At 40.6% G+C, this 14,376-nt stretch overlaps 1 protein-coding gene across 2 annotated transcripts in view; it reads right to left on the bottom strand.

The window, feature by feature from the left end:
• Positions 1 to 14,376, bottom strand: part of arhgef18a (rho/rac guanine nucleotide exchange factor (GEF) 18a) — a 21,261-nt gene extending 6,885 nt beyond the window's left edge. Inside the window, exons 1-17 of one of the 2 annotated variants that reach the window (XM_075483030.1) lie at positions 14,216 to 14,376; positions 9,053 to 9,184; positions 8,551 to 8,657; positions 7,845 to 7,985; positions 7,106 to 7,356; positions 6,003 to 6,128; positions 5,618 to 5,735; positions 5,236 to 5,487; positions 4,911 to 4,987; positions 4,599 to 4,780; positions 2,942 to 2,997; positions 2,347 to 2,526; positions 1,982 to 2,125; positions 1,334 to 1,431; positions 1,170 to 1,238; positions 1,031 to 1,078; positions 424 to 894 (exon numbers count right to left, since the gene is read on the bottom strand). In XM_075483030.1, coding sequence (XP_075339145.1) covers positions 424 to 894; positions 1,031 to 1,078; positions 1,170 to 1,238; positions 1,334 to 1,431; positions 1,982 to 2,125; positions 2,347 to 2,526; positions 2,942 to 2,997; positions 4,599 to 4,780; positions 4,911 to 4,987; positions 5,236 to 5,487; positions 5,618 to 5,735; positions 6,003 to 6,128; positions 7,106 to 7,356; positions 7,845 to 7,985; positions 8,551 to 8,641 — 2,304 coding nt within the window. In that variant the 5' untranslated portion in view covers positions 8,642 to 8,657; positions 9,053 to 9,184; positions 14,216 to 14,376. The remainder of the gene's footprint in view (positions 1 to 423; positions 895 to 1,030; positions 1,079 to 1,169; positions 1,239 to 1,333; positions 1,432 to 1,981; positions 2,126 to 2,346; positions 2,527 to 2,941; positions 2,998 to 4,598; positions 4,781 to 4,910; positions 4,988 to 5,235; positions 5,488 to 5,617; positions 5,736 to 6,002; positions 6,129 to 7,105; positions 7,357 to 7,844; positions 7,986 to 8,550; positions 8,658 to 9,052; positions 9,185 to 14,215) is intronic. The other variant, XM_075483031.1, reaches the window with a different exon arrangement.

Raw genomic sequence — 14,376 nt, 5'->3', positions numbered from 1 at the left:
CACATTTTTTTTGGACTCCTTTGTGTTTGTTCATCATATACAGCATATCATAGTATGTAAAAAAAAAAAAAAAAAATATGCAGTGTTATTCTTTTTCAGTCCTGTAACGCCACACTAGCTTGTCTCTTGACATATTTGGTGGCTTCCGGAGGCGTATTTTGTCAGCCTCTAAAACATGTTAACAAATTTGCGTGTATAGTTGTGCATGTACACGGTTCCGTTTGATTTCACAACGATTGCGTTTCAGCCCACAACTGTAGGGGGAGCAAAAGAGCAAAAAACTGCCCAATTCTGAAATAATGCTTTAACGTTTCCCTTCCTGTTAACACTTTGGTATAGATGTATAAATATAATGTTCCAAAAAATTTTTTGGGTGGAAAATAAAAGACTTATGATTACATAACTATGCAAGTAATTCCTCACTTTTGCAGGGTCATCATAATGTCCTGAATTTGGGAGGAGCCTCAATTTCAGCTTCTCCAAGCGGTCCTTCTCCTTACACAGGCGCTCATTCTCTTTGTCCACTATTCTCGTGGACTCCCTCAGTCTCTCCAGGTCCTGCTGGTAGCTGTCCCTCTGTCTCTCCAGCTCCGACTTGTCTTTGTTCAGAATCTCCTCCCTTCTCGTGAACTCCTCCTCCCTCTGTTTCAGCTCAGTCTCCTGAACCTCCATCTGGATCCTCTGCCGCTCCCTCTCCTTCTCCCAGCGCTGCTGCTCTTCTCGTTGCTGGGTCTGCAGCTTGTGCAAGTTGGCTAGCTCCTCCTTCTGCTTCTCCAAGCTGCGCTGCTTCTCCTGCTCCAGCAGCACGTTGGTATAGTGACGAACGGGCTGTTTGTTCTTTGCCTGGAAAGCCTGCTGCAGCTCAATCCTGCTGTCCTGTTGGGCGATGATCGCCTGCAAAAGCGGTAGCACCGTTTACTTTTTTCCTTCTTACATAAAATCCCATATCCATACAAACAGGAAAAAAAAAAGAAACAAAACTTGATAATCTGAAGAGCAATGTAGGGTTGAGATAGATGTGCCGTCTTACTTTTAAGCTGTAGAGTCTCGTTGTGAGCATTAACACACTGTCATACACCTACAGAGAGGCAGGGACAGTTGTTGTGCATGATCGGATGAAAATTGAAAAAGAGGATAAAAATGAACAGAGTAAGTATGAGATGGGTTACCGCTGTCCCAATGAAATGACTGGAGTTTGAGCCGCAGTTTGGCACTGGAACACCGTCAGTTTCGTCAGCCTACAATCAAAATATTAAAAATCATGTGAATATTTTATATATACAAATAACAGATGAGCATGAGGTTGGGCTCCTTTTACACCTCCGTAACTTACAGACTGCTCCAGGCCTTCGCTGTAATACGTCTCCTCTGCTTCTCTGCTGTTCAGTGGAGTGCCTTCACTGCTTTCCGGCCTTTCAACTGCATCTCCATCTGAGAAAAGTAGTCATTCACATCAAAAGTCCGTAAACACACAATCACAATACTAGTCTTCATTTTAATAGAGTGATCAGTCAGTTATAAAAAAAGTGAGTCAAACCTCAAACGATGGAAACTCATAAGAACAAGGTAAACATTACAAACTGCGACTATTACAACCAAAGTTAATTCATCAGCTGGGTGTGAATAAGTGAGATTCAATTGATATTTCCTGGATTTTTTTCACATTTTCTGTCCAGCTTTTCTTATGTGCAAATTTAAATATAAGATCAAATGGCGGGATGGAAATACCGAGTCAGGTTTGGTTGTGAAAGTAGAAGAATAGCCCCCATTGTTGCCCTATACGGCAAACTTTTGACCTATTATGGTGCACATACATAAACAGTCTCAGGCTGTCCATGTACGTGAATCAGTGAGACGAGGATGATGATACACCCACAAAGGTTTCGTCACAACCTTGTTCCATTAGTTGAAGGGCCTGTGTCAAGTAATTCTCACATTACCGTACATACATCAATAATAAAACATAACAAAACGTCTTTACTGTTCATGGTGGTAGCCACAGTGTTATCTACGAGCACTTTTAAGGTCTCGGCCCTTCTGAGCGGCCCACCCTGCACCTCGCTCTCCTCCGTTGGATGGTTTGGGTCACTTGTCATCATGAAGAGCAGGTTCTGCAGGTTTTCCACTACACACAAAAGACAAAACTCTTCCTTAATCTCCTCCTTTAGAGATAACATCACTGCGCTCTCAGTTTATGAGGAGTGCGTTTCACTTTTACATCAGTGCCTTTTGTCAAAATACAAAACACGGGATCGTCACAGCCAACCAACACACAAATAAGTGTCACCGTAGTCAAAGACAGACGAAAACCAGTAGCTTTAAAAAAAATAATAATAATAATCTTACCCTCCTCGATGGCCCCGTTCAGCAGCTCCTCCCCCTGCTGGAGGTCACTTGAGTCTCCTCGCAGTAGAAGCCCTTTGTGAGGAGTTTCCTTCTTCATCACATACTTGTAGAGAGTAGCAAAACTCTGCTGCTTCTCTGTTAGACTTTGCTTTATCTGGTCATCCTTCACCTTCAAAATATCTGAAGAGCAGCAATGGGTAGAAGCAGAAATATTGTAAACTCTCAAGAGAAAGTACACAGAGACCTGAATGCTACTGTATTCTTCACATTATAAAATGAGAAAATGAATGACAATGTAGTTTGGGCACATCCTTTAAAACCAGGACTGAAAACCGCATACAAAGCTCAATAAAATATCATCTGCATGCTGAACTGAGCATTCCCCCCAAATGTAATGGCCCAGCTTTTCAAGACCACAAGGTGTTCTTTGGGTTCACGCTTCTTCAAATGAAATTCATGCATTAAAATATAATCAAATATGTGACGGGAAGCTGTTTGCTGAGCATATGTTGATTTGCATGAATGAGAAAATCCTGCATACTACCTGGGTGATCTGTGTGCTTTAGTAAGTGGTCATTAATCTCAGCCATCTTACCTTGAAAACGTTGTAATATAGCAATCAGTTCATTGTACTGCTCTTCCTCCGGAAGACTGAAACACACACAGATTTCACTTAGTTTTAAACATTTGGAAAGAAACAACTGAAAACCAAACAGGTTTTCCAATGTTTCATTCATGATGTGAATGCTGGCTGGTTGATGAGTCAGATCAGTCTGATCGGTGTTGAGGTCCAACTACATGAAATGCAACCTTTGGATAATAGTGATTCTCACAACTGAATCTAATGCGGTTTGATTAAATCAAAGATGTACCAATTATGAAAATCTGTTCCACATCCGATACAGATATCAAAGATCATAATTCGGCCAACAGACTTTAACGCCAGGGAAACGATTAAATATGCAATATAATAAAATAACTGAGCAGTTTTCAAGTACTTTAGACGTTCTTCACACTTTCTTTGAATGGGCATAACTTCTGTCAAATACAAATGTACCTTTATTATAACCTTTAAAAATAGATACTTTGTACGAATTGCCTGTTTAACCGCTGTCAACTCAATGACGTTTCCACATCATCAGTTGATAAAATCATATTTGCCGAAAAGGCCGACTGCATTCAAAAAGCTGAAAACTTGGCTGATACCAAAGTATATGTTCATTCCTAATTGAAACGGATTTAAAAAGATGGATTCAACCTCTAAAACAAGCCAATGAAATCCATAAAAAAACAAACACTAAAAAAAAACAAACAAGAAACAACTCTTGAGTATTGAGATCGGATTATTTACCCAGATGAGACTAAATTACAATTTATAGTCGTGACAGTGAACCAGAAAGTTGGGAGTGTATTGCTATGGGGATGCATAAGTAGGGCTAGATAATTGCAATTTTTATTAACAAACAAGGATGGTTTGTGTCATGTATGTTTTTGTAATCTTTTTAAAAAAAATGGCTGTTATCATTAGGTTTATCAGTTAAAGTTTAGACCTCTTGTATAATCGTGGCATAAAAATTCAGAGAGATAAAATTTGTATGACAAATAACCCTCACAATTTCACAACTATGAGTGCAAAAGGTCACGAACACCCATGAGTATACCAAACTACTGTCTGACAGCGTGACTCCCATTCTTTAGAAACTTATCTGAGGTTCAATATTCCTGCATGATAACCACTGAAAGTACACAGCAGGAATCCCTTAAAACGTTTCTAAAGAATGACAAAACTGAAAGGAAATGTGACTGGATGGGCTTTGTTTTCCAAATCCAGCAAAACCCACCCTCCGGTGTCATTTAAAGATAAAAGGTAGACCAACACAACTAATCCAGTAAAAGGGAATTTATGTTAAACAAAATGAGAACGGCTTCCTCCAAGCTGTGGGAGGTCAAGTCTGTCGTTGAAATGACTGAAAACATAAAAAACAACCTGAATCTCAGTGCTGAAAAATAAACTGAATTGTGTCTCTGAGGCACTACTCTGAGGAGTTTTTTTTATTTTCTCTTAAAAGCTAAAACCCTGCACCTTAGAAATATTGCAGTTATTGAGAGGTGATCCAGTTTTGCATAATTTAACATGTAGGACAAGTAATCCTTATTCTGAAGAGCTCAACGAGATCTTCCAAGTCAGCTTTGCACCATTAACAGAGAAGATTGACACAATTCTATCGATTTCTTGGAAGTGCTGAGCTCACCGCTCCACAGCTTCCCGTATGACGGTCATCCATGTCAGGCACTCCTCTTTGGAGCCTGTGTGGATCTCGTACATCTCCGGAGAGCTGGTGGTGCATGCGCAGATGAGGTACAAGGCTTTATCTTCGTGGGCAACTTCCCTGACAATCAGTCTTTGAAGGGAGATCACTGGTGGTTTGTTATCCTGCAAAAGCCACAGACATGCAGCAAATTAACCTACAATAACAACTAGAACAAACTGTATTTGTGTAAATGATGCAGTTAGTCATGATGGGTATTGTAGTTTGCACAGAGTCATGTTGATTGGGACTCACCATGGCAGCAAACACAAACTTCTGATCTTTCTCCTGCAAGAGGAGCAGCATATCCGTCAGCAGCACAGCGAGGACGTCTGCAGGGGCAGATGACAACCGCTCAGCATCAAAATTACAAAAACTTAACTGGTCATGAAAGCCCAACCTCAGAAATGTCTTCAATGCATCTTCTGTTAATGTTCATCACTGGCAGATAATGGGTGCAAACGTATGTTATAAAGGATTCTTTTTGGCTTTCAGAAAGGTAAATGTTGAATTGCTAATAGTAGGTATGTTTAGCAAAAACACAATTAATATACAAATGGCCACAGTGCCAAACACAAACCTTTCTGTCTGCCGGAAGACTTCAAGGTGACGGTGCCCTCGTGCAGCAGCGTCCGGTTGCCCTGAGTCAGATCCTCTCTGCGGAACAGCCGGCCGTCCTTCAGCCGGCCCGGAGTTTTCGACTCCAGACGAATGCCGATCTCTCTGAGACGAGCAGCTTTCTCACATTCACTGACATTGGCATCCACCTGGAAGATGGCGTCTTTGATGAGCTCCAAACCTTTCACCAGAGAACTGTGTTCATCTGTGTCGGCTGCAAAGAGCATAAAAACCAGACTTTATTTCCAGTTTGTACAAATGTCTGTCAACCAGCTATTTCTGAGCGTCTGAGTAAGGACTGTCACTACAAGCTGAGTGAAAGGCAATAAGAGGTTTGGTTTTACCCTCAGTGTTCTGGATGATTCGCTCCACCAGAACAGGGTATTTTGTGATTCGTTGAGTCACCAAAAGGAAACATTCAGGGATTCCCAACCGTCGAACTAGAGGCAGCTGACCTACTTTCTGTGAAAAAAGAAGTTTGGTTTTTACTTCATTTCATGAAATTTCTAACTTTATTTACCTGGTGCTCTGGTGTAGGACTTAGATCTGTACCCTTACAAATTTAGCAAAGATGTATTTTAAACATTATTTCAGATGTTGGTACAAACAATTTTGTACTATCACCTAAATGTCCTTCCTGACGCTCGAGACATACATTTTTCTTTTCAAATTCCAGAGCACTCTTAGCAAACAGACTCTCAAACAGATTCAAGAGTGCAGACCACTTACTCTGATGAGAATCGGCAGCTTCTTGTTGTTCTGCATCTGCTCTTTGTAAAAGCTGATGGCCTCACTGTGATGGCCGCAAAATATGCTGTAACTCTCCATCATCTGTTCTCCAACTCTGCCTGAAAACTGACACAAAACGGAGACTTCAGCATTCACCTTTTTCCATGCAGACAATTTTAGAGCAATAATGCCGCCTTGGATTTACAGCACGGACGAAAAACTATGTGGCAACCCCGCCCCGATGATGCTTTGCGACACCAACACGGACCTGTGGGTTCACCTCGAAAATAACGGACGCTGGTCTTGCGATACGGCATACAAAAAAAAACTGGACCAGCTAAAGTTATTGGTCATTGTAGGCAGAGTAATATGTGACACCTTCACACAGCTGTATGATCACCGTAAAAAGGCTTGTAAATGTCAGAACAGGGAAAATTTCTTGAATTTTCTAACACATACCTCTGTGTGATGTAATGGAAAGGTGTGTGCTTCTGAAAGGGTAAACTGGCCCTGTTAACCTTTACTCTCAGCCCTGCCAAATATTAACCAACACCCACCAAAAAGGCTTCTCTGGTATTGAGATGTCAGTGACGCAGCATCATTCCTGTGCTCATGGAGCAAACACACCCACCCGTGGAGTGTTTTAAACATACCAGCCATTCTGCACCTCTCCTGAACCCTAGGGAGAAGCATGTAGGTGGAAAGAGAGGAGCTCTGCCAAGCAGTAAAAACAGAGGGATAAGCCTACATTTCAGATGACCGGTGGAGCAAACCTGTTCTCGGATTAATGTCCAAAAAGAAGGGACACCGTGTCAAATTGTGAATGAATACAGAATGCAATGTTCTGCAAATCTTATGAACCGATATTTTTACTCACAAAAGAACGTAGAGAGGTCATCAAATGTTAAACCTGGGACATGTCATTATTTCATGAAAAAAATACCAAGAGTTGTGTGTTGGGCCTCCAAGTCCCTTTAGTCGTTTTAAAGAAACCTCACGTCGTTTGCGATTCACTGAATTTTGTTGACAGATACAATCAGAGGATTTGGACATAAAGGTGACTAGATGATGACCATAAAAGCAGATATTCTGCTCTAACCTACCTGAGCAATGAGGACATCCCCCAGCTGTGTGATGAGGTAGTTGTTTGTGCTTCCCTCCTGCTGACTCTGGATCTGCAGCTCTTTGAGGCAGTTAAGGAAGTGCTGGTGGAGGTAGATCAGAGCCTCCACTTTGGGGAAGAGCCGCTCCAGCCCCGCCTCTTCCATCAAAAAGGACTGCTTCAGCTCGTGCATATAGATGTAGTAAAGGATTTTTAAGGTGCGTACGTGGTGCATCTCCGTCTGGATCAACTCTAGGAAATCGATTTTTACAAAAAGGGATTATTTTAATAAAAAAACTGATATTTTTTTACACATTCAGAAACATCTGCATATAGGGATGCAAATTCATTTAAAAGCAAAGAAAGTTGGGTTATTAAAAACCAAAGTTAAACCTGTCAAAATGTATTCTAAGGCAAACTTGTTCCGTTGGAAAAAAGCTAATTATTGATGTTATTAGATGTATTATATAAAAAGGAAGAAAGTTCTGTGCTGTGAGGTACACTCATCATTAAAATCATAGGCGTGTGCTCTTTGCTTCAAAAGTGGAACGCTCTTTGCAAGTGGTGATCATATCGTTATCTTTTTCACCGCTTGACTGACATGAGAAAATCCTGCCCGTGCACAAACACACTGACAAGAACAACACGCAAATATCCAAAAATGCAAGTTGATTGTTGGGTTTCTTTTGACAAACCATTAGCAGTCAGACCCTCCCCAGGCTTTGTGGGTTTCAGCCTACCGTAGATGACGTCCTGTCTTTTAACAGCCTCTTTGCTCAGGGTCTTCAGGTAGTCCTGGTCCACAGCGACGCTCCAGGACTCTGCCTCCAGATTCTGGGCATCGGACTCAAGCTCACATCGCAGCTGAGAGTAATGGGAGTCTAGATGACACATACACGGTCACACAGGGACTACAAACACAGCTTCTGCTCTGGTCATATGACTGCACGTTTCAGTGATTTATTGCTGGTCATGTAGAGTTTCTTCAGTGATTTTATTATTCTAAATTGTCTGAAAAGGGGAATTTTTTAAGATAATCTAAAGCTGAATGACTATGCTCTAGTACACATCCATAATATATCTCATTTTAGCATGAAGGTCTTGTTAACAGGTGGATATGAGTTTAAAAAAAAATGTAGTCTCTCACACAGTCCATCATGTGCAGCAAATTCATTTTAGAAGATAAAGGTCTGGGCACCAAAATGTCATTAATAAAGTGAGTAAAGGAGGTCAGCATAGTCTGGATTTTTTTGCCACAGCCACACGTCATAAATCTAGATTAAAAGTGTTTATTATCAGTTTTAATAATAAAGACTAAAGACCAACGTCTCATTGAAGTTTCAATAAGCCACTTTTTCAGTGAAGCTTCATAATACTATTGCCATTTCAACAGAGGTATGTGAAGCTTTCAGCAGCCCCTCATCCCGCTGACAGTGGCCAACTGACCTTCTAGGTTGATGGGCTCAGCCAAGGAGGAAGCCAGCGATGCAGAGTCCTCGGGGGAGACCTTCAACCGCACGCCATCTAGCTCATCCATCTGCGCTGCGCTGGATCTGGTTGGTATGCGATGAGATAATGCTCAACAGGTAAATTAAAATGTGAAGTCAGTGCTAAAACATGCACAGAGACACGCGTGTAAACACACCGTCGGTGCAGCTGTTCAGAGCTATGACTTAATCTTATGATCTTATCTATCCAATGGCAAGTAGAATAAAACTATTACCAAAAAAGGGAACAAAGGTGACTCAGAATCAGGATTTAGACAGAAAATCTGTCAGACCCCCAGATTAAGCCTGGAAACTTTTAAAGACTAAATTTAATTTCAAGCTGCTCTCTGCTGAAAGATCATTTGTTGGAAGCCTGGGGCTAAAATTAAAGGTGTTCTCGGCTGCAGTGTGAATGTAATGAAGAAGAAGGAAGCTAACTTTTAGCTAAAATTATCACCGACCTGGGACTTTTGTCTGCGTGCGAAGAGGAAGAAGGTTGACGGCTGAATCTTTAGGAGGCGACAGTCACGCCTTGTCTATGGAAACTAGTAGGAAGGCCATCGGAGGCCGGGGGACAAACACTCTCCCCTGTGCTGAGAGAGAACAACGAAAAGAGGGTGAGACACTGTCACAGAGAGGCATCAAGTGAGATGATATTAAGTAGGCATTATCCTTTTGTCTTTATTTACTCTTTCCCAACAGACAACAACTGTTTTAAGGATCAATGTAGTACTTAGCTGAAAATACCTTTTCCTGGTTAAAAGTAAATATATATATGAAGGAGAAATCCTGATGGTTATAGCCATTTCTTCAACATCAAGGTCAGACAATTACTGAGCTTTAAAGGCCCAAAGACTATTTAAAAATGTCGTGTAACTTTCATTTTACTTCTGGGAACAGATAAGCACCTTTAAAAAAAAAAAAAAAAGAACATTTTGAACATTCATACTGCGAGTTTTATATGATCTTATTTCATTGCTTCTAACCCTTCGAACAGACATGCCATCTCTACAAAAGAAAAAGGAACGTGAATGGAGAATGACTCTAAACAGGCTGTTGAGAAACTAATCTAACCCTGTGTGATGAGAACTGGTTTGACAAACTGTGACACCACAGCTCAAGTCAGACCAGCCGTGAGGGAAAAATACAACTTCAAACGGAGGAAATAGCAGCAACAAATAACATGATTTATAAGAGGTACGGCCAAGTTCTATCTGCGCTGCATTTTTATCTCGACTCACTCGTTTCTGCAGAGCAGAATCCAAATGAACCCTTACGCTGCTCTTATCCGACAGCTAAAAACCAGTCTGTGACACAAAATGACTCAACCACTTCATATATACTTCTGCCTTTTTGTTTTCCAAGTTATGTCCTTCACAGATCCCTGGTGACACTGGAAGAAAAACACAGGGAGGAAAATCTTGTCAAACCAGTGGTTGAAAACAAAAGAGGAAAACAGAGTGACGCTGAATGTTCTCGGGTCACGAACCGATTGCGTTTGTTCTGTTTGTGTGCACATGCTGATGGACCCTTAAGAAACGATCCTCTGTTGTGTGTAAATGCCTCCACCTGAATCACAGCTCCAAGCTCGTCTTTTTGATGTTAAATCCTGGTTGGCCTAAATATCCTTAAATCAAAATGAAAACCTCTCAGAGACATTTTGTTTGGTCCCACGCGTTACTTCAGTCCCGTTGGTTCTAATCTCGGCAGTCAAATATTATCACCCAGACTTCGCGAATAAGGTTAAGAATATCAAAAATCCGGTAACTTCTTTCAACCACTGGCTGACTTACAAATGTTTTGCACATTTTTTGTTCAGCTCGACTGCTTCCCTCAACGTTATCTTTAGATAGAGTTAGAGATCCCGCCGTCGTCCCCAGTCGATTCAAAACGCCACAGCGAGATTCATCACAGGGACATCAAAAACAAATGAACACATCCCTCCTGTGCTTGCCTCTGTGCACAGGCTCACTGTAAGACTTTGTAGTAATTTTTAAAATCTTTCTGCTCACCCTCACCGTCAGTGGCCTCGTTCCCAATTAAATCTCATACTTAGTAGTCGGAGGGGAACATAAAAGATCAATGACATCCACAGATACTGCCTTGCCAACTACTTTATGACATTTGGTGACATGGGAAGATCTTATGGAAGTCTCTGCCCACTGAAATCGGGAACAGGAAGTCTGTAGCTATCTCTTTGGAAATTTGTTATACACCTATCACACATTTTTTTAATAATCAGTTTTTGTGAACATCCATCAGATTCTTATCCCCTTCTTGTAAAGCAGCAGCAGCAAAGCTTGTGGCAAGTCATACAGCGAGAAATGTTCAGATGTTTTTACTACAACTGTATTTACAGTAAATGTACTCAAGCTCTCTGTAGTAGTTTCACAAACAGCTGAAGCAGGAAAGCAGCAGATGTTCAAAGTCAGGCACACCTAAAACACACACATGACTGTTTGACCAAAGGAGTTATGACACAAACACACACTCACACCGGAGCTGTGAGCAAATACTTAAACATAGCGTTTGTGGCACAGCATTTAAGAAAGGCTTAAAAACGCAGTTTTTGTCAAATTATTAATGAAATTGAGAACTGGGCTGCCCTTGATTTTAGTTTCTGGGCTTCTAGACTCTAAATTACCTAAAAAAAATATCTGAACACAAACACGAAAATTTATATAAAACCATTTTATATTGCGCTGTGGAATTTCTGCTCTCTAAAGGGCTGAACCAGCAAAGCAACTGTGCGCTTCCTCGAGGAAAGCTGAGGACGAGGGCCCAGACGCTCTTTAACACGAGTTCTCTGGGCTGAAATGAAAATCTGGAAATATTTACTGGAAATGAACGACAGCTTAGAACTATAAACTTTCACTGCATATTGTTTACATACATCATCACAGTTCTACTCGCTTAAGCACTTTTCCCATTCCTCTGTAGCATTTTACTTTCTTTAAAGCCGTTGCTTTTAAGCTCCATGGCATGTTATTATCCACACTTTGGTTGTATGGTTTGGCCTCTTGTTGCAAATGGCAGCCACACCTCAAATGATTCAACAGAGCAGCATGAAATACAGGCCCAGGGAAAAACAAGACCAGCCAGTCTGCCAAAGGGATGGACAGATGGGGGTTGCTAAAAATGCCGTTTGTGTCAAGCAGTTTCACTTAAGCCGACATTGGCTCAAACCACAGCAAAACCTGGAGTGTTACGTCTACATTTGTACATAAGTGGGACTTCCTGATGTTCTGTCACATCAACACAAACTGGCGAGCCACATCTAAAAGCGGTGAAACTAAACCCGAAGGCTTAAGCGGCTAACTGATACAAAGAAACCAGTGATGTACGAGTCATGTTTTGTTTGTTCCAAACAAAAGCCGGGGAAGCGTACGCGTCTCACATTATAACGTAAGCAAGAATTTGTCTAAAACAAAAACACCACCACTCTCGCAGAAATGGTCCTTGCTTGCACTTTCCACTCTGCCTTCACCTCAGAGAGCCTTGACACGAAGTTTACACATTAACCTTTTGTCTTTGGTGAAATATGCTTTATAAACATGCCAGGGTGCTTCTGTCAGTGTTAAATGCTGCATCGTAAGAGAAACGCATGCCTGCAGGTAACCATCGACACTTCCGGTCTATTAACATATGAGAGAGACTGGAAAATGTCCTTTCTTTATGAAATTAAGCCTCAGGTCCCCCGGTTTGTTTCAGTAGAGCATTATTATCAATCAGGCAGCTAGAGTGATTGGATTACAAGACTAAAGTTTGAAGACTTTGGTGTCATATTATAGGAAATGATACGTAACCCATTGGTGAAAAATACAACAGCATGGTTTGCAAAACAGCTGGCTAAACTCTCAGGTGTGCAAATTGTGGTAAAAGGGTGACCACATGGAAAAACAACTTGGATGGTATCATCACTGAATGGGAGTATTGCACATTTAGACGGATGGGCCCTGAGCCGAACAGAAAGCCACGCAAAGACACTCAGGATTTTGTGCATTTCTATTCTTAATAAATTCCGACTAATTCAACATCTTATTTGTATAAAATCGCTGAAGTTCTCCTGGTGTGAACTTAAAAGTGTAATCATAATTAATTGGGAAATTTCTATGAATTTACAACCTAAAAAATAAGATGACGCGCCAAACTAAAAACCTAATTTCAGAAGTTGTGTTTTTGTACTTTATGACACCAACACAATGCAATAGATATGTTAAACAAAAACAACAACAAAAATATATAGATACTGCACAACAAAAATATCAAATGAAAAGTTAAATCAATTCATGATTAAACTTGATTCCCTGATTGTTTGTTGTTAAGCTCAGCATGGTGGTGGGGGGGGCTTGTATGTTAGGCTTCACTTTCAGTTTAGGCTGTTTGTTTCTGCCCTACTGGGACACCCAATAGCTTCCTAATGTTGCCCCTATAAGTATATATGCATTTTTTACGTTGTGAATAAAGAATATAAGAAAGGTAGAATGATCAAATATGGCTTATTTTTCTTACATTCGCAGCAGCTGTTATGAAATCAGCTAAAATGGATCCATCTGATCCATTTTTATTGCTCCATTTTTATCCATTAACATTAGTTCCACCCGTCATTGGCTGAATTTTAATTTTAATTTTAAACAACCATATGTGAGACTTTAATACACACTATGATAGTCACTAACCAGAAGCCCAACTCTGAGGAATAAAATACAAACAAAAAATAAATAAAAATGGAGGGAGGGAGGGAGATTTCAGGACTTCTTATCAGCTGAAACATCTCTAATAAGCATCAATCTCAGAATAAAGGGCAAACCCAATTTAAGTGAGCATCTTTTTCCTTTAAATTAAGGAGGTTTTCTCAAAACGTAATAGTTCCCATTAACCTTTTCTGACAAGCAAATTGAAAAAGTGCTTCAAAAAACATCGATTCTAATAGTATCGATGATCAAAACCACAATACTTCTGTTAAAAAGGACACATTTTACACGAATACCTTTTTAAGTGGAGTGTCCATTTCTCTATAAGGTACAGTGTTATATTATAGACACAAATGCTACTAAATACAAAGGCATGTCAGAAAGTTGAACCATTATTAGTCATCTTAACAAAGACATCACGGTGTCATAAATAATTTCGTCAACAGAAAAACGTTCGGAAGTGACAATGCCAAGGTGAGAGCGTCTGGCCTGGATTCATCACGTTTCCCACTGAGAAAGTATCGGATTAAATCAACAAAGACAGGTGCTTTGGGGCATATGAGTCGAGACCGAAGAGGCCGCAGGTATTCACTTTATTATTAACCCAACATGAAGCCCAGCTCGGCTGCTGTTTACGGTTGGTATACTTCAGCTTCCAAATTGACGTTGCACGGCAACGCAAAATGACAGGACACTGGCGTACGTATTTCACGACTGTCTCAAGAAAAAGAAAAACACTTAAGAAGTTTGTTTAGTGTTCCAGCTCGTGTTGAGTGAAAACATAATTATTATTTTTTTAAATCTATAATTATGTTTACGTTACATTTTACAAACCTAGTAAACTAGCTCTGAAGGTAACGTAACTTCGTGACGTACATTAGCCACCTGTGTCCGTTTCTTAAGAAGGTCCCGACAACAGTTCAATCTTACCGAGTGTTGTAATGAAACAGCACGGGACAGATCCAAAGACAAAAAAAAAACAGCTCTTGTGTTTGCTTCCAGACAAAAGTAAGGGAGGAGGATTACATCTCTCAACAGCTTCAACAAACAGGGGAGATGGTGAGGATACCCCTGGAGGAACAAGTGCACAA

Source organism: Odontesthes bonariensis, chromosome 14 (assembly GCF_027942865.1).
Source record: "Odontesthes bonariensis isolate fOdoBon6 chromosome 14, fOdoBon6.hap1, whole genome shotgun sequence".
Taxonomy (NCBI): domain Eukaryota; kingdom Metazoa; phylum Chordata; class Actinopteri; order Atheriniformes; family Atherinopsidae; genus Odontesthes; species Odontesthes bonariensis.
The sequence above is the reverse complement of the archived record's forward strand: the minus strand, read 5'-3'. Positions and strand labels throughout refer to the sequence as shown.